Source organism: Macrobrachium nipponense, chromosome 40 (assembly GCF_015104395.2).
Source record: "Macrobrachium nipponense isolate FS-2020 chromosome 40, ASM1510439v2, whole genome shotgun sequence".
Classification (NCBI taxonomy): Eukaryota; Metazoa; Arthropoda; class Malacostraca; order Decapoda; family Palaemonidae; genus Macrobrachium; species Macrobrachium nipponense.
Window position 1 is genome coordinate 48,024,166 of NC_061101.1, and position 21,028 is coordinate 48,045,193.

General features: G+C 37.8%; 1 protein-coding gene across 9 annotated transcripts in view; it reads right to left on the reverse strand.

Moving 5' to 3' along the window:
- Positions 1 to 21,028, reverse strand: part of LOC135212135 (multiple C2 and transmembrane domain-containing protein-like) — a 252,696-nt gene that overhangs the window by 45,431 nt on the left and 186,237 nt on the right. For 5 of the 9 annotated variants that reach the window (XM_064245540.1, XM_064245539.1, XM_064245538.1 and 2 more), the window contains exons 2-11: positions 16,205 to 17,462; positions 14,178 to 14,329; positions 10,609 to 10,764; positions 9,071 to 9,257; positions 6,663 to 6,859; positions 5,116 to 5,241; positions 4,538 to 4,625; positions 2,699 to 2,844; positions 1,257 to 1,386; positions 175 to 267 (exon numbers count right to left, since the gene is read on the reverse strand). In XM_064245540.1, the coding sequence (XP_064101610.1) occupies positions 175 to 267; positions 1,257 to 1,386; positions 2,699 to 2,844; positions 4,538 to 4,625; positions 5,116 to 5,241; positions 6,663 to 6,859; positions 9,071 to 9,257; positions 10,609 to 10,764; positions 14,178 to 14,329; positions 16,205 to 17,347 (2,418 nt within the window). In that variant the 5' untranslated portion in view covers positions 17,348 to 17,462. The remainder of the gene's footprint in view (positions 1 to 174; positions 268 to 1,256; positions 1,387 to 2,698; positions 2,845 to 4,537; positions 4,626 to 5,115; positions 5,242 to 6,662; positions 6,860 to 9,070; positions 9,258 to 10,608; positions 10,765 to 14,177; positions 14,330 to 16,204; positions 17,463 to 21,028) is intronic. The other 4 variants (XM_064245546.1, XM_064245544.1, XM_064245545.1 and 1 more) reach the window with 1 other exon arrangement.

The window sequence follows — 21,028 nt, forward strand, 5'->3', positions numbered from 1 at the left end:
CCTAAAAATATTCCCAACATATGAGGTCAAGGAAAACATAACAATGAACACATTTCTCAAACAAACACAATACTAAGAGACTGAGAGCTACCGAATTTTCTGTTACCCACAAAACACTCGATGGCCAAATTAAAAGAAAAAAAAAGAGAGGGAGAGATATATAGTGAGCCTTACCTTGTCTTTGTCGTCATCATCTACTTCCTCTTCATCTGCTGACAGTTCACTTTCATCTTCTCTGTGCATCATACTTCCAACAATTGAGATTACCTGTTGAAGCAATGAACATGTTGAATGAATTTTTCTTCCACACAACTCAAACAATTCATTCAGGGGATGAAATATAAAGCTAAAAAAGGAACAGAAATGAAGTAATCAACACTATAACATTTCCTTCTACAACAACTACAATAAATCCTCATTTATGCCAGAAAAAAAGTAATAAAAATGAAATTATCAGTATCATAATACTAATTACACTACAGCTACCATAAATCTTTATTTAAGCCAGATATGAGTACAGACGCTCCACCCTACTTGCAAACTAGCTACATTCCAGATGTCCGTTTGTATGTTGAATTTTTTGTAAGTTGATTGCTGTACTTTCACACCTACTTAAGTACGATATAAAATCAATGCAGTACTGTGTTTTTCCTCCTAAAACACAATATACTGGACATACAGCATTGTATTTCCAGAATAGGTGCACAAAACAAAATGCTTACTTATGGGTGTCCAAGGGGAGCGGAGCTCTGACCACAATCTTAATTCCCGATCCCATTTGTTTGTATCTCTCAATGTTCGTGAGTTGCATAAGTAGGGTGGTGTCTGTACAGTAATATAAATGGCATCATCAACACCATAATACTATTCATTAGTGGGGCCCCCCATTTGTGTTCTCCAGATTCGGACTCACGCACTCACAAATTTCTCTCTGGACCATATCTACCCATTAATCGTGGGAAATTCGCCATTTCATGGTATATTTCTATAAAAAATATCTACAAATTCCAGTTTTTTCATCAATTTCATCATAAAATGCACTTTTTGATAAAACTATTAAAGACACCAGGTATACAAATTTTTAGTTTTTCTTGAGTTTTGACTACCAAAATAGGCCGTTTTCAGCGTTTTTATAGGGGATTCAAAAATTCACGGGTCCTAGCTATTTGTGAGGGGGTCTGGTATGCAGGCCCCACAAATGCAGGGGTCCAATGCACTACAACTACAATAAATACAGTAAACTTAAATCAACTCACAATGTAATTCCTGAGGAAGAGGCATAAGAGCATGATGGGTAACATGTACACTTCGAAGCAATACGTCCCCACCATGAATATTATAAATGCTACAATACTTCGAAATGGAGATTCCCACTCCCAACACGACCTGTTAATGACACAAGTTATGTTATTAACTTTTTATTTATTTATTATTACTTTGTTAATTAATTTACCTTGTATAACTGATCTTTTACATCTGTATTTTCTGTTATATTCTGTTACATCTTTCAAATAAACATATTCTTTGGAAGCTTGAATTTCAAGTCAATGGCCCCTAAAATGGGCTTGTCCCATTTGAATAGGGTTCACCTTCTGAATAATAAAAATAATAATGATAATAATGATAATAGTTGGGAAATAGACCTTCTTTGAAACAACTTCTGTTGAAAATAATGGCTGATTCAGCTGTGCTAATTCTATACAGGACTTTCTCAAGTCTCCTCCTTATTGTTGATCTTTCAGTATTGCTTCGACTAGCAAGCAATATGCCAATGGAGGACATGTCAAAAACGGTGGATTCAAGGGACAATCTGCATGAAGAATACATCAATTTTGTTTCTCTCTCTCTCTCTCTGTCTTCCTATTTCTTGCAATTTCTTCTTATTTTCTCGCAACGTTTCGACTCAGGCTCTGCTGGTCATCTTCCAGGAGAAGGTTGGAGTTGGACTGATGCTGTTAGGGGTCCTGTAGTGTTTTATACCAGAGGTACCAGCAGGGTGCAACGGGATGTCGATTTTTGGTTGACTGCGCGCTCAGGGCTGTCGGCTATTGGCTGCTTACTCGCTGCCTCAAGATAGTTGCTGGAGTTGGTTTCTCTGGCGAAGCCTTGATGATCGTCTCAGCACTTGGTTGATATGTCATGGGGAGCTGCCTTTTCATTGCATTGACTCTTTGCTCTATGACGTTATTCCCGGTGTTGTTGTTGTCGGAGTTTCCTTCAATGGAAACAGTAAGTGTCCTACCAGATTTATGAAATAAGAAGAAAGAGCAAGAAATAGCAAGAAAGAGAGAGAGACAAGATTGATGTATTTCTCATGCAGAATATAGTATTGTCCCTTGAATCCACCATTTTTACATGCCTTCCATTGGCACATTGCTTGCCAGTCGAGGCAATACTGAAAAGTCAACAATATGGAGACTTGAGAAAGTTCTGTATAAAATCAATGCTGCTGAATCAGCCATTATTTTCAACCCTTTTATTCTCTTTGTCAACAATACAAGAAAAGGCTTACAAGGGCCAATACAATGTAATCTCTACAGTGAAATAGTTTTTATTTTTGTCAAAAGGAAACAAAAAACAGAAAAAGGCTTATAAGGACTAATTCTATTTTTCTTTGTCAACAAAACAAGAAAAAGGCTTCTGAAGCCTCAAAATATTCACTTTATGCAACAGAGTTTTTCCAAAATACAAAACTTACTTGATAAACTTCCCTAGTTCGTAGAAATCCATGATGGAAGACTTAAGGCGATTGACATTTCTAATAAAAACTTGGCGTTTGAATTTTTGTTCAACTTGCATGTACTTCTCCTCCATTGGTGTAAACGTCCTAAGAGCTGCTCGTATCTGGAAAAAGGAGTGAAAAGCCAAGGTCAATTATGAAATCATAAAGAGATAGTTAAATATGTCCAAAGTTTATTCTTTACCATTTATTGTCACGAACAACAGTTTATTCCAGCACCTTTCTATTTCAGTCTCTGATGGATCAATAGGATATGCTGATCAATTTTGATCAATAAATCATTAACGCCACAGTCAAGACATAAACCATTAAGAAAAGGCGATGGAAGATGCTTATCAATGCACAAGAGATTGCTATTCAAGATTCCCACGGTCACCTTTCAACGATACACGAGTTCTTTCTCCAGCTAATACACACATCATGCCTTCATCTCTCAATCTGAACTGAACTGAATTGAATTGAATATAGAAATTAGGCCAAGGTCTAGGCCAAGCGCTGTGACCTATGAGGTACTGAAAAGGTTACAAAGGCTAACAGGAGGACAACTTCAAAGCAGTTGCACTATGAATCGATTGTTAGGAGGGAGTGGAAAGGAAGATGGAAGAAAGAAAATATGAAAGGAGGTACAGTCAAAGAAACGAAAGGGGTTGCAGCTAGGGGCCGAAGGCACGTTGTAAAGAACCTTAAGTAACGCCTACAGTGCACCGCATGAGGTTCACTGACGGCACTACCCCCTACGGAGATCTCTCAATCTGATCATCAATCTTGTAATAAACTGAAATTTCTAACCTTAAATACAATGATTCACTTGCATCTGATAACTAGGGATTAGTTCACTCCAGTCTGCATATGAGAGATACCCTTCTACTCTAGTTTTATTTTCCTTATTCAAAATGTCTGTATTATATTATATATTATATGGCCTTCATAAATGTTTTTGTATTACAACTCTGGAGAATGACGGTGGAGGTGCATGTTCTCCCATGACGAGAGGGCTTGAAGCTGTTATCAAGCATAACTCTTATTCATACTATTCATTGAATACCACCATTCAACTGTAAGATCCAAGAGCATCTCTTCACATTTCATTTGACACTTTTTAACCTCTAGCGATTATCAACAAAAGGTTTGGTGCCAACTGAGGGAAATACCCGAGGATAAGTAAGACTATAAAATAGTTTTGAATATCCTTTCTTTCTCTCTTTCTTTCAAAAAATCATCAGCCGAATTTACCTGCAGACAGACAAGCTCAACAGATTATAAACCAAAGATGACCAAAGGGAAATCACAGACTGCAGAGAGTCAAGTTATTGGAAAAGTGATAAATAAATAAAAAAAATGGGAGGAAACAGAAACTAATATCGATACACCTGAATTCAGGAGACTGTCAGCAGAGAGCAGCAATGAATTCCGCATTTCAGTTGTAGCTAAAATAAAACTCGCTAACTGAGTAATATTAAACCTGATACTAACAGACTAATTTCTAATGGGTCAAGAAGTAAAATAATGAAGAACATGAGGGGGCTAAAAGAAATGAATGAAGCACATGAAGGGGGATAAAGGAATGAATGAAGCACATGAAGGGGGCTAAAAGGAATGAATGAAGCACATGAAGGGGGCTAAAAAGATGAATGAAGCAAATGAAGGGGGATAATAGGAATAAATGAAGCACGAGGGGTTAAAGTGAAAGTGTTTCAGAACTGTTGGTGTTTCTACCACATATATCAAAAGAGTATTAATCTCCCCACAAAAAGAAGTTTTGAAGATTTACTACACAAGACGAATCTAAAACATTACCGGATTCCAGTCGACAGAGCACTCCAAAAGTATTTCAGGATTACTGCCTTTGGCTCGTAACCTCAGCTTCTTGTCTTTCAATGCATACCTGAAAAAGACAAGTAATTGGTGTTCAGTTGTGTTGCAGCATTAGACAACATTTTCAGTCACTCAAATTTTCCCACAACTTAGTAAGGAAAGGAATACACAGTTTAGGCAGAAGGCCAAGTGCTGGAAATTGTGAGTAAAAGGTTTAAAAGGTGTAAAAGAGTGAAAACCTGGCAAATGCACTATGAAACAATTGTTAGAAGAGGGAGGAGAGTAAGATGAAAGAACTGATATGAAGGTACAGTCAAAGGAATGGAAGGGGTTGCAGCTTGGGGCCTAAGGCAGGGACGCTGCAAAGGACCCTTACGTAATGCCTATATTGCACTGTGTGAGACGCACTGATGGAACTACACCCCTATTGGGCCAATTGAGTGAGGAGGCCTTTGAATGAAAATGTTACCATCAGATGTATTTTGAAAAGTTTAAACCCAACTGCAATATGGTACAAATAATCACAGTCCTTTTGGAAAGCACGCTTTTGTGGAACTTACCAACGCTTCTCTCCGTTTTTCACTTTTAAAAGAGGCACAGCCACCTTCCCTAAAAACTCGACCTTGTGGTCCCGGTCCTCATCGTAGACTGTCACTTCCAGTACGCTGTGTATATCTTTGATGTTACTGGAAAGAAAGAATAATGCATTACTTAGCAGCCATTCCAGTTCTCGAAAAGTAATCCATCCAAGTACTACATCTGCAGTTTATGAAATACCGTACTACTATACCTATTAGGAAACTACAGAGTTTTACCCTATACACAAAAGGATTCAACTCCTTTTCGGGATTTGAAAAGTCTAAAAGTAGATATTATTTCCTTACATCCCCTTTTGTTAACAGATGATGCAATATTGTGCTAGTCTAGAAAAGCACATAAAACCTAGAAGAACAACAAGCACAATTGACAAATCAGAATGAGTGAATGAGTATTCTCTTATTTATATCTCTCCCTGTTATCTTCTTACTGTTTTAATAAGCTGCTATGCTGACAAAGCTCTTCAGATTCCCTATACATACTATAAGTTGTTCATTAGAATTAATATAGTAAAACAATGACAAAATTTATCTTCAAACTATGAACCTAAAGGGAAAATTCTTACAAATGCAATATTTTTGGTTTTCGATAAATTTCATGGCCATACAATAACAAAGGGCATTACGTACTAAAGTCACTGGTATTATGTACAGCTTTTTACAAACCATGCATAAAGAAATATTCACTAGAGTTGAGGCTTTATGTTTACCGATGGCATACTTCCTGTCTCACTTAAAATAAATACCATTAAATAGGCATTCCGTTTTCCTACAGTCTGACTTCAAATAGTAAATCAAGACATTAATGCAGAGTGCGTTAAAGCCAGTATCGAAGGTGAAAGGAAGTTATTGTTGCGTGCTTACATTCCAGCTTACAGCAAAGAACAGCAACTAGCAAAACTGTATGTACTTTCTTGAGGAGCACCTCAAAAATCAAGGCCAACTTTCAATCGCGGGACCAGTACATCCCCAAGCTTGTTTGATTTTTGAGGTGCTCCTTAAGAAAGTACATACAGTTTTGCTAGATGATGCTCTTTGCTGTAAGCTGAAATGTTGTCAGCACGCAACAATAACTTCCCTTCACCTTTCATACTGGCTTTAACGCACTCCGCATTAACGTCTCGATTTACTATTTCCAGTCAGACTGCAGGAAAACGAACTGCCTATTTAATGGTATTTATTTTATACGCATGACCTTTTTTTAACTAGATAAGTTCATAAATGTAAGAGCATCTGAAATATTAAAGGCACAGCCAATCACACGAAAGAAAGTTTTGTAATATACAAGGTTTGAGAAACTTTCAATCATTATTAGGATGTTAGACTGACTTATAAACAAGGCATACTAATAGACCCATATTCTATAATTAATTTTACAAGTATAAGAGCAAAATCTGAATCAGTACTAACTTTCAATATTTCTATAAGCAGATAAGTTTTCAAATGTAAGAGTATCTTTTACATTAACAGCACAACAAAACACAAGAAAAACAGAAAGAGCAGACATTTACAAAGTAAATATTTTGTTCCACGTTGGCGACAGAGTCTTATATTCAGTCTGCGTCTGAAGTCTGGCATTGATAAGCTCCAAAACGCAGAAGGGATCGCTCTTGCCACCTAGGTCTGCAGCAGCCAGGCCCTGTGCTCGGTAAACCTTGACACGAAGATGACCGATGTCTCGAAGGTTGTGCAGTGTTCTTGAAACTTTCTGTTGACAAAAAAGAGCAATAAGAGCATTAACAGGAAATTGAAAGGACCAAATAAAAATTTCACAGAACTGGTTTATAATTTATTATTAGAGAATGGTTTTCTCATAAATGATGGTAAGGAAAGATTTAAATGCATTTAAAGGTGCCTCACTGACCAGCAACCAGCACTGCATTGAGGCATACAGGCATACATAAAAACAAAACACGCCTAAAAGCAATAGGTCCTCTGTATCTTGAGAAAGACCCTAACAAAAAGGTGTTATGTAGTCTCTATTATGATGAAAGGAAAATTGTACTTCTGAAATTATTTCATTCTACCCTTATCTGAAAACCTAAATATTGCATAAAACTAAAATATATTCATCAGTTTTGTATTTCTCTCCAGGACATTATATTTATTTCTAAGGCTGAAATGTTGATACACTGCCATATGAAAGATACTGTAGAACATAATCTCCAAATGACTGGAATGAGTATGATGGGGCTTCAAAAGAATATTGATGAAGACAAAAGAATGTAGGAGAGAGCGAGAAGGCATCCCTAGGAACACCATTTGAGAAAGGGATATGGTTAACAGAGCACCATCAATTATGCTGATCATTTATACAGGCAGTCCCCGGGTTACGACAGTCTCGGCTTACGACGTTCCGAGGTTACGACGCTTTTCAATTATATTCATCAGACATTATTTCCAGGGTTATGACTCATGTTCCAGGGTTACGACACCTACAACGCTCATCTGGCAGATGAAATATGACACCAAAAATGCAAAATAATCAATATTTGAAGGTTTTTATGATGAAAAATGCCATAAGAATGCAGTTTACATAGTTTTCAATGCACCCAAGGCATTAAAAGTAAGGTTTTCTTAGGATTTTTGACAATGTTCCGGCTTACGACGATTTTCGGCTTACGACGCGTCTCAAGAACGGAACCCCGTCGTAACCCGGGGACTGCCTGTATACTGATTATACCGAGGAGTGAAAGACAATGAGGAAGTTTGGCCAACTGGCCGTATGCCTTAGAAATACCGAGAACAAAACCAAGGTTACCCACAGTACTCTGAGGAACACTAACAAAATTTGTCTAGCTTAAAATCCTGCCCTATTTTTTCCACATAATCTATGGCCTACATATACTATGTAACTGATTCAGTTCCTCAATTTCAGGCTTTTTCTTTCAGTCATATTCAACAATCAGATTCATTTTACCATAAGATTGAGAAGTGTTTTGAAACAAAGTAAGAATGTTGTTTAGGGTTATATATAAAAAGATTAATATAATGTTTTGAGGCACAAGTAACGACTGATAACTGTTTTGAGAAAGATTGGTAAGATGAAGTGAACTCAATTTGTACTCTGAAGTCTTGAAAGCGAATAGATTTGTACTATGTTTAAGTCTTGGGAAAAAACAACTTGTAGATTAGATTAGATTATAAAATTTTTGGCACATAGCCAAGTGCCAAAAACAACTTGTATTAAAAGTGTGGAGGGAAATTTTTTTATTTGAAAGTCTTGGATATAAACAATTTGTATTTAGAAGTCTTGGAAACAAACACAGAAACAGATTTGTATTTTAAAGTCTTGGAAAGAAAACGAATTGCATTTTGAAGTTTTGGAAAAAAAACCCAGAGAAACAGATTTGTATTTGGAAGTTATGGAAAGAAACAAATTTGTATTTTGAAGTTTTGGAAAGCACAGAGAAACAGACTTGTATTTGGAAGTCTTGGAGAGAGACACTTAGTATTTAGAAGTCTTGGAAAGAAACAGAGAAACAGATTGTATGTTTGATGTCTTCGAAAGAAAAAGAGTTGCATTTCGAAGTTTTGGAAGGAAACATAGAAACAGATTTGTATTTGGAAGTTATGGAAAGAAACAGATTTGTAATATGAAGTTTTGGAAAGTGACAGAGAAACAGATTTGTATTTGGAAGTCTCTGAAACAACAAACAGATTTGTATCTTGAAGTTTTAGAGAGAGACAGAGAAACAGATTTGTATTTTGGAATTTTGGAAAGAAACAGATTGGTAAATTGAAGTGTTGGAAAGAAATGAATTTGTAACCGATGTTATATAAATCAGTAAATAAAGAACAGATAAGCAAGCTCTCTATAGTACCACTGACAAAGTTAGTCCACATTCGTTCTGCCACTTTCCAAGTTGAACCAAGTAGCACCCATTCAGACCCTGAAAGCGAGGCACCTCTGACTTACGTATCTGTCCGCTATGGTTCTGATTTCCTTGGGATTTTCCTGATAAGAATGAAGGTCCGATATGGTCTCGGAAGAGGTCGTTCCTGATATGGTTAAGAGAAGAAAAAGCGAACCAGCACCCTTATCCAAGTCAACCCATATGTGGTGGGTTTTTTCTCTCTCATACTGCGTCAAGTCTATGCTGCACCTGCAATGAAACGTGAATTTCAATCGTACGTAACAGCATTTACAAATAATTCCTGTTCTTAAAATGAAAAAGGATTTTCAATCATACGTGACAGCATTTACAAATAATTCCTGTTCTTAAAATGAAAAATGGTTCTCATTCAGACATCACAGCATTTATAAATAATTCTTGCACTGTGAAAAAAATCAATACGGTGTCTTTGATAGAGTTCTAGAAAACCAAATGCTTATAGAAAACAAAGGAATACACCCATAGTTAATGTTGCGAGAAAGAAATTATTGACAAAAATATACTTTTGACACTTAGAATAGAATACATACAATTTAGACTGTGACCAATGAGGTCATATAGCACTGAAAGGAAAAGGATATAGTATAGGTGTAACAGGTGGAAAACCTCAAAGCAGTTGCACTATAAAACTATTGTTAGAAGAGGGTTAAGGAAAGTAAGACGGAAGAAAGAATATGAATGGAGGTACTGTAAAATGAATGAAAGGGATGGCAGTTATGGGGCCAATGGGATGCTGCAGAGAGCCTTAAGTAATGCCTACAGTGCACCTCCTAACAGCGATGACACTTATTCACGAGCAAAACTTGACTCACAATACCTCTGGTGAAAATACAGTTTCAGAGGGAAATTGTGGACTCGGATCATTGGTAAACATAAGTTCATGGGCTTTGCTGTCCAGTGCATTATTTGGTATTACAGGATCATAATAATGAATATTTTCCCTTTAAAATGTTGTACTACTTCTTTTACTACATCTTACATACCGTACCTTGATCTGTGATTATAATGAATTAAAATAAGTGTTTAAGGTTTAAATGTTTCATTCTTATATGTAACAGACAACACCCAAACATAATACCTTCTGATTTAGCGAATGTTCTTCAAACGTAATAGTGTAACTTTCAATACTAACAGGCCCGTACCCAGAGTTTTTTTATGGGGGAGGAAGGTCGTTTCCCCTAAAACTGGACCTATAAATGTCCATAAATGTCATTGCATATATATAGGTATATACAAGATGAAATACTTGAAAATGTTACTTTAGTTGTATTAAGAAAAATTGGATATGTGGTCTATGCACTTCTACCTGATTAGATGTTATTCAGAATACTGACTTTGGTTAACAGAAAATATGGACTTCCAGAAATTTGGACACCATCCCCCCACCCCTACCACGGTACAGGCCTGACTAACAGATATTATTCAGATGAGGTGTAACTTTCAATTCTGACGAAGATTATTCACACTTAGTGGTGTAACTTTCACTCTTAGTATACTATTCTTATGTGACGAAGCGATTTCAAATTACTCGGGAGAAAAGCGAACTGGAACCACAACTCACTTTCCGATGAAGTCGTCTTTCCGAAGGTCCTTGTCCCAGACGGTGATTTCCAACATTTGACTCTGGTCTTCGAACAGATGCAAGTCGAACTGCTCCAGCCATCTTGGAGTGAGGGTGTGAAGTTCGACCTTGCTCTTGTACTTCTCGTTCCCGAGTCTGTGAGACAGAAATGAATAACCTGAATCATGAATTCTGAGCTTCAGTGAATAAATGTCTCAGGTGTGAAAAAAAGAAAAAAAAAAAAAGTGCCGAAGCGTATAATCAAGGCCACCGAAAAAAGATCTCTCTTTCTTTGGCCTCGGTCTAATGCTGTATGAGCCGCTACCCAAGAAACTTTAACCCCGACCCGGTGGTGGTCTGTCCTATATCGTTGCCAGACGCACAATTATGGGTAACTCTAACCTTAAAAAAAAAACTACCGAGGCTAGAGGGCTTCAATTTGGTATGTTTGATGATTGCTGGAGGGTGGATGATCAACATACCAATTTTCAGCCTTCTAGCCTCATTAGTTTTTTTAAGATCTGAGGGTGGACAGAAAAAGTGCAGACGGACAGACAAAACCAACTCAGTAGTTTTCTTTTACATAAAACTGAAAGAGAGGCATGAAACATTTTAATGAAATCTGAACTTAACTGGATAAAATTCTGAGTGATGTATGTTACAGGGAGTATGTGAAATCCAGAATATGTGAAATAACCAATTCGCTTAGGAACATTTGATCCCAGAGGGCCAGTACTAAACACGGTGAACAGTGATTCATCTACAATGTTCCACCGTGTCTAGTACTAATCCCTTGGGGGTCAAATGTTTTTCACCGTGTTTAGTCCTAAACACCCTTAAGTGCATTTATGACATCCCCCCCCCCCCCTTGTTTAGTACTAGCCCCGGGCTCAAATGTTCCTAAGAGAATTGGTCATTTCACATATTCCCTAGGGATTTCGTGAAATCCCAGATTTTACAAATTCCCTGTAACATATATAGAGACAAAGAGAGGAGATCGTGATCATTCAAATTCGACATTGTACAGAATTCTCATTTCCAAGTTAGCACAGCTCAAAATAAAATCAGTGAAAGACGAAAAAGGTTCACAGACCTTGAAAACTAAGTCTCATAACTTCTAGAATGGTTTAAAGGCAACAACAGACAACACTGAAATATCTAAGCCTTTCCATAGAGACATTGGTATTTCTACAAAAGCAGTCCGCACGGACTGCAAGGAACGTAACCGCGGATACGACATCCACTAGGGATTGGGGCGTCCAATGTGTTTCGCCTTGTTTAGTACTGGCCCCTGGGGGTTAATTACAGTCGTCCGAATCAATATTACTTAAAATTCTTGTTCAGTAGGTAAAACTGCATAGAAAAATTGCAACTGCCGTAGTCTAGGCCGCCGCGGATAAGTACCCTAGATCTACCGAGACGGTAAGCACAGAAAATGAAGACGTATAGGAGGGCCAAAATCTTTCAATTTCGACCAGCAAATAATTTTGCAGGACTGAGGTCTGTAACATAAATAGTTTACAAAGGTTTTTTTTCGAGCAGTGACACGGCCGCATTGAATCTTGTAATATATTACAACAGTCAAACTTAATACTTTATCGAACTGAACTGAATATAGAATTTACTATGAGGTCACTCAGCGCTGAAACAGAAATTGACAGTCATAGGTTTGAAAGGTGTTACAGGAGGAAAACCTCAAAACAGTTGCACTATGAATCAATAGTTAGGAGAGGGTGGAAAGTAAGAAGGAAGAAAGAGAATATGAAAGGAGGTACAGTAAATGGGTTGCAGCTAGGGGTCGAAGGCACGCTGCAAAGAACCTTAAGCAATGCCTACACTAATGGCACCACCGTCCTACGGGGTTAATAACTTGATTATACTTATACTTATGGCCATTTCGAAGTGGTTTAGATTCCAAAGTTAAGTTTGTTGCGACCAAGAACCTGTTTGTTAATGTTATGATTTACGGATTCGAGGTTATCTAAAACTAAGATGTATCTGGCATTACTGTCCGTGCTAATTAGATTCCTGGTTTATCGATATCACTCATTAACCTTCTCTTCAGCTACAATTTAGATCGCTGTCCTTCATTCATCACTGTGGAACTGTCTCCCTCTTGAGCATCACCACCCCAAAGCAATTCTCTTTGTATCTTATAGTTTACTTACATTTTTATCTATTGATTTTTTTCTCTTTTCTAAAAACTGATCTCCTTTTTCTGTATATTTTCCATTACCTTCTGTTACTTCGGCGACAAAAATCAACACCATATACTTTGGAAGCCAGAAACTCAAGTCAGTGGCCACTGTGGTGGGGTTGTTCCACATGAATAGATTTCATTTTCTGAATAATAATAATAATAATAATAATAATAATAATAATAATAATAATAATAATAATAATAATAATAATAATAATAATAATAATAATAATAAAAGGGAAAAAATGGATAAGTATCAAGATCTGAAAATAGAAATAAGAAGGATATGGGATATGCCAGTGGAAATCGTACCCATAATCATAGGAGCACTAGGCACGATCCCAAGATCCCTGAAAAGGAATCTAGAAAAACTAGAGGCTGAAGTAGCTCCGGGCCTCATGCAGAAGTGTGTGATCCTAGAAAACGGCACACAGTAAGAAAAGTGATGGACTCCTAAGGAGGCAGGAATGCAACCCGGAACCCCACACTATAAATACCACCCAGTCGAATTGGAGGACTGTGATAGAGCAAAAAAAAAAAAAAAAAAAAAAAAAAAAAAAAAAAAAATAATAATAATAATTATAATAACAATAATAATAATAATAACAATAATAATAATCATCATCATCATCACATCATCATCATCATCAAACACTGCAGATAATTTGTCAGCCATTTTCATCTTGTCCCATACTGCTCTGAGTTAACAACACTCTTTTACTGACACTGTACAATTTATACAAGCAGACTTAGAGAAGGACTAGAGTCGAAAGGTGTAGGCAGCGGTACTCTCCAATGTTTCACTTTCCTTCGTGGATTTTGCCTTGACACACACACACACACACACACACACATATATGAATAACTTGATCACGAAGTATATAAAACGTGATGCTATGTATAAATAAAGTTTTTTTTTTTGCCACGAAGGAAAAAATGAAAAAGCGAGATAGCCGAGTACTTTCGGTCCTATTCGGACCCTTTACTGAGGCACACTGATTTTACAAAGAACACCATAGTCAAAAGAAGGCTTAATATACAAACTGACACTACCATATTAGCCATAAGGGCTATTTTTCACTCTACAGAGAGGAGGAGGAGTCATAGGCTAGCCACACCTTGAAGGATACCCGCCGTAAACAAGTGATTCTTCCAGAAAAACAGTACATTTTGAAAACAGGGGAGCATATACAATTTAATATCATGAATTTTTACACAAATTTTCACAATATTATATATATATATATATATATATATATATATATATATATATTATATATATATATATATATATATATATAAAGAGTGTGAGGCTGCTTGCAAGCATACGTTCACAAGGAAACTCCGGAAAAGAAAAATCTTTGTTTACCTGAACTTGACGTACGGATCGGAAGTCCCATCAGGGTCCATGGGCAACATGTTCTTGCCTTCCACCAGAACGATCGTGACCACAGAACTCCAGATTTGGCTTTTCAGTCGCCTCTGTTGTTCCGCTAGGCGGGATCCTCCTCTCTGCAAGTACTGCAAGGGAAACAACAGTCTCTCATTAGTATACAATTAAAAGTTTGTTTGTTTGTTTTTAAAGTCCCAAGGATTTTGCTCTATGGGATTATCATTTTGAATAGATTATATAATCTATGATGAGGTCATCCAGCGCTGAAAGGAAAATTGAAAGTAAGAAGGTTTGAAAGGTTTATCAGGAGGAAAACCTCAAAGTAGTTGCACTATGAAATAATTGTTAGGAGAGGATGGATGGCAAGATGGATGACGATAATATGAAAGGAGGGAAGGTAAAAGGAATGAAAAGGAATGCAGCTAGGGGGCCGAAAGGATGCTACAAAGAACCTTTAGTAATGTCTACAGTGAACCCCATGAGGTGTGCTGATGGAACTACCACCCCCCTACAGCATGAAATAAGTGAGTTTTTTTTTTTTCAAGATTCAGCAATGACTGCTCCAAAAGGGTAATACTACCAGTTACTTTACTTTTTACCGATGCTTGACTGTACTGAGTCAACCTACCCAGTACAGACAGTCCCCAGTTTATGATGGTTTCGGCTTATGACACTTTTCAATTATATTCATCAGAAATTATTTCCAGGTTTACCGCACATGTTCCAAGGTTACGACGCCAATCTGACAGAAGATATGACCCCAAATATCCAAAATATTCAATATTTGAAGGTTTTTTGATGAAAAATGCAATAAAGATGCAGTTAACATAGTTTTTAACCCAAAGCATTAAAAGTAAGGTTTTCACATGATTTTTGCCGATTTTCGACGATGTTCTGGCTTACGACGATTTTCGGCTTACGAAGCGTTTCAAGAATGGAACCCCCGTCATAAACTGGGGACTGACTGTATCAACTTGTTACAATAGTATTCGGCCATCCTTTTTTCTTTACAATACAAGATTGCCACTTTCATACTCACTGCACTGGAACAAAGCAGATTGCCATTAAAACTATTTAGGTTCAAACTTACCGTCAGTACCAGTGATGAAAGAAGGGGGGGGGGGGGGGGTGGTTGTTATTATCATCATCTTATTACAACAATTACTAATATACTTACGTGCATTATCTGATGTTAACCAATCGGAAACGCAACGTCTTTCAGTGCTAAAAATCTTTATGTCTCTCGATATAAATAGTTCTGAAGCTGACTGACTTGAATAATGACTACTATATATCACTACAGCATTGCTTTAGGAAACACTGAGACAACTAATAGTAAATGCCGACGTATAATCAAAACCTACAACTATTTAAATAAGTTGTAATATTTGTAAGAAGATAAAAACTATAGTTTTTTTTACTTATACATAGAGGACCACAGTTTGAGAGTCTTGTTTTATCTTTTTACAAATAATACAACTTATTTATATAAATGTGGAGTTTTATTAAACAACAGTTTTTCCAATTTTTTTTCACGGCATTGTGAATTTCTTGGCATGAATGATGACCTTATCGCTCAAAACATCGTTGGCATGGTAAATAAGGTGTCCATGAATGAAAGTACTGTATTCTTTTTGCAATAGGATGTGCACCTACACTCCACACCTGACAGTTACTGAACAGAATATAATATTTAGGCCAAAGTAAAGAAAGTTTGAAAGGTGTGACAGGAGGAAAACCTCAAAACAGTTGTACCATGAAACATTGTTTAGGAGAAGGTTGAGGAAAGTAAGATGGAAGAGAGATATGAACGGAGCTACAGTAAAAGTAATGAAAGGGGTTGCAGCTAGGGGCATGTGGAAGGGACGACGCTGCAAAATGCTTCCGTTATGCCTACTGTGCACTGCATGAGGTGCACTGATAGCAATAACCCCCTACGTGGGATAATCACTGAATTTAAGGATGACACAGGAGCACTATTTATGGATATACCAAAAACTCACCACAGCCACTTTACTGAGGGTGTCCCCTAGAGACTTATGCCCCTTGACATGGTCCTTCCCAGACTCCTTATCTTTCAGAGACTTGTGGTGAGGACTCGGGTGATGGATGTTGTGGACCTCAGGTTTAGACCCATCCGTCTTGGACTCCTCGCTGTTGGTCTGAGGCAGCATGGAAGACCTACGAGAATGGGTGAAGAAGTTGCCGAAGAGATCGAAGCTCTTGTTGTGGTCATGTTCGGGCGGTGAGTGTGATTCTTGCTGCTGTAGCTGCTGCTGCTGCCTTTCATCCCGGCTGTGATGAGAGCTGCTTTCCTCCTCCTCCTCCTCCTCCTCCTCCTCCTCTTCCTCCTCTTCTTCCTCCGTGGCCATGTCAGAGTGGTCCGAATAAGGGCCGGATCTGTTGGACAGCGATGGCACCAGCAGCGAATGACTAGAAAACTCAGACTCTTCTCTTTTCAGGTCGTCCACTTCGTCCGAGGGTAAGTGGGACGTCCTGCTGTTCACACCGAAATCTCTGCCTTTACTATGACCTAGTACGTCATTTTCACTCTTGCTGCCCTGGATGTGGAGGTCATCGTTTGACATGAGATTGACGTCGTCCGCCCCGCTACACACCATGCCCTCAAGAAACGCATGGTGGAGGGCTTCCGACAGAGCAGAGTAAGTCTGGGACTTCGCCACGTTGGGGCTGTGGGGGTGCAGGTGGTCTCTGGAAAGGGGGCTTGCATTGTGGATCTCATCATAAGAGGTCACGATGCTGGTGGAATCGTAAGCAAAAATCTGACTGCTGAAGCTGTCCCCAGTGGCCGGGGGACTGGAAAACACCTGCTGCTGCTGGACGCCATCGTGGAACTCGAAGTCGCTGGACGAGACGTCACACTTGAGGTCTTCCCCTCGACGGAAGTGGTCATCCTCCTTGTCCTCCGTGCTCGGGGAGGGCGTCCGGCTACGGAAGACTTTCCTGAAGGCCTTAGCGAGCGACCCGCCGACGGTTCCGACCTTGTGGAAAGTGAGGGGTGCACCGCTCCTGTGGTCAGGGGAAAGGGGGTCCTTTTTCACGTTCCCCACAGGGTCGCTGACGGTCACGTGGAGAGTCTCTTGTTTCATGCTATCTTCCACACTTCCAGAACATTCCGTCATCATGTCACTGTGTTCGTTTCCATGTCAACAGAAACTCTGGCGAGGATTATTGACACTTCTCTCAAAGTTTCTCACATTGTTCATCAACAACACGTTCATTCATTTATACATTTCACCTCTACAAAGAAAAATGGTTTGGCAATCAGTAATGTTAGCATCTAATGAATGGAATGGAATAGAAAACGAGATTTAAGCACCAGGCCAAGCACTGGGACCCATAGGGTCATCCAGTGCTATGATGAAAATGAACGAGAATGGAAATTATGTAAGAAATGCGTTTAAAATTGATATACTAAATGTTTAAAAAGGTAAAATCGAATAGATTTAATTACTACCGGAACTAAAAGACATACGTACATAAATTACAAGACATTTTCATAAAATCCACAAGCATTGCAAAATTTCGCAAATGGGCCAACATCAATGTTTGTTAGCAAGTAGGGCATTTGAAATGGCAAACGTTACCCAAGTACAGAACTCCACATCCATTATCTACTACCTCTACTACCGTTTTTGATTACTCCTATACCCCATCTTCCTCTATATGCACACACAAAAAAAGTTATTTATAAATCTTCAATGAGAACCTCTGCAACGCCACTGGAAATGTGCAGCTACGAGACTTCGACAACTTTCGAGTGCATATCAGGTACAACAAATCAATACATTATTTCATCAGTAAAGGAAGGTCTCTAAAATGTTGAATATTTATCAGAAGTTTCATGAGTGGCGAACTGATATAATAAAAATAATAAAGTGTATTCATGAATTCTTCCACCTGCTAAAAATGGCAAAACGAAAGAAAGATAGGAAGAACTGGAGACACTGACCCACTTCTCCTTTGTTGACCTAAAGAAAGATAAATACGTTTCAATTCTAAAAGATTTCGTCCTACGAAAACACGACGGCCTTTGCGAAACAAACTTGGTAAAAAGCGATGAAACTTAAAAGTGAAATTCAATTAAGATTCAGAGAAAGATAACAGATCCATCTCCCTGTGCTTCAACTCTTATGCACTAAGTGAAATCTAAAATAAACGGATCCTATAGACTTAAGGTAAGCGGTCATTAAAATCTGCCATCCTGTTCTACGGACGCTGAGACATATTATTATTATTATTATTATTATTATTATTATTATTATTATTATTATTATTATTATTATTATTCAGAGGATGAACCCTATTCATACGGAACAGGTCCACCATAGGGGTCACTGACTTGGAATTCAAGAAGCTTCCAAAGAATATTATGGTGTTCACTCGAAAGAAGTAACATACACACATTTACTCTCTCTCTCTCTTTCTCTCTCTCTCTCTCTCTCTCTCTCTCTCTCTCTCTGTATATGTTTGTATGTGTATATATATATATATATATATAATATATATATATATATATAAATATATATATAATTATTCAGATGAACCCTATCCATACGAAACAAGCCCACCGCAGGGGCCATCGACTTCAAATTCAAGCCTCCAAACAATATGGTGTCCATTACGAAGGAGTACCAGAAGGTAATGTGAAAAACAGAAGAAAGAAGTCGCTTATAAAAAGGGAAAAACAAAAAACAACGAATTGATAAATGAATAGAAAAAAATGGTAAGTTAACTACTTAGTGCAAGGTGAATAGGACAGTAATAACCAAAAATCGATTACAATGTTTACAAAGGGAGCTGATACGCAAACGCTCTCTTCGAGGTAAAACTGTTCCGATTCGAGTTTCCTGCGAGAGAACATAATATTAATCTATAAGTGAGCAACTTCCTAAAACGTCGTCACTTAGCAGCGAAAAACCCTCATCCGATGAGTCACCGCGCCTTGGACCTAACTCTGCCAATGATGTTTTCAGCAAGACGGGCTCGAAGTTATGCACAGAATTTCATATTCCCAGGGGAACTAGGCGTCCTCGAATACAAATTGCACGATGACCTGGGCTTCGGATAAACACCACGGCACAGTGATTAGCATAAATTACAGGACTCGCTTCCGGGAGGTCTAGCGAGGAACGAACAAACGTACAAACATATTTGCGTCTGTTACAGTAATGCAATCGCGTTCACAAGCGTGTGAGGATACTTGCTAAGATGCCATTATTATTCTTATTCTTCGGAAGATGAAGAACCCCATTCATATGGAACAAGGCAATTACAGCCACTGGCTTGAAATTCAACCTTCCAAAGTATATTATGGTGTTCGTTAGAAAGAAGAAAAAGAAAGTAAAGGGAAATACAAAATTATTATTATTATTATTATTATTATTATTATTATTATTATTCAGATGATGAACCCTATTAGTATGGAACAAGCCCACCAAAGGGGCCACCGACTTGAAATGTAAGTTTCCAAAGAATATTATGGCGCTTATTCGAAAGAAGTAACAGAAGGTAATGGGAAATACAGAAAGAGGAGATAGTTATTAGAAAATTCGATAAATTAACATATTAATGAATAAATAGATAAGAATTTAAGTATAATATTGAAATACCAAGAGATTTGTGTTAAGGTAGTAATGAATTGTACATTCGCCTGGAATTCTTAGGTTCCAATAGCGCGACATCCTCAGTAGGGAGGCTGCTACACAGTCCAACGGTGTTTGGAGGAATAAAGGACCTCTGGAACTCTGAAGAAGTTCGATGTAGAATGTATGCATTTATGTTAAAGTTGAAGAGTAACGTTTACGGTTGACGAAGGAATTTGTTGAAGTAAGTAATTTTCAGTATAAGAGATTGGAAGGTTAAAATTTTCCACAGTATTTTGATAAAAATTCCTTGTTTTGTTAATCCATTTCGCAGTCGTCTTGCGATAGCCCCATGTTATTAGTTGGGTGCATAAAACCTTTATCAATAATGATTCAGGTCCTAGAAAACTACTAGAAAAATGATGCTATTCCAGCACCGAGTCCGGTTTTTTTTTTTAAACAAAACCTCACAGATACTGTTTTCCAAACAATATAATAAAGATTGTAACGCTCTCTAAAGGGTGAAAAAAAAAAACAAGGCGTGATCCGACCTCCAAGTTTACTTTGGACGCGTGCAAGATTTTCCCCTCACCCTTAAGTTGTAAACGTTATCTTCCTAACTTTTAACATATAAATTAAAACTTGCTAAAATCAACAGTCAAATGGAGCGTTGTTTCACCAACGAAAATTAAAATAAATACTTTATATTTTATATTATAAATAATTTTTCTGTGCTGTTTAACATGTACATTATTTATTTTCTACATGTTCGACTTGCTGAAAAGGATGTCTGTGAGCATGCTTGCAAATGAGAAGGATGCCTATGTGTACGCTTGCAAATGCGTAGGATGTCTGCGTACGCTTGCAAATGAGTAGGTTGTTTGTGTGTGCTTGCAAAAGCGCTGGATGTCTGTGCTTGCAAATGCGTTCAAAGACCACTGCATTGAAATACAGTGAATCTTCGAAGGGAAGTCAGGATGCCGAGTTACCAATAGTATTGAAAACAAAGAAATCATCTCATTTGACAGGTCATATTTCCCTCGGTCTTATGAATTGAAAACCTCGTTTTAAAACCATTTCAGAGTTGCGTCAAATTTCTGCAATCCAAAAGGAAACTGCTTCATCCATCTATTCAGGAGGACAAAGTGTTGTCACAAGCAAGCACAAATCTTCCACAAAGAGAGAGAGAGAGAGAGAGAAGAGAGAGAGAGAGAGAGAGAG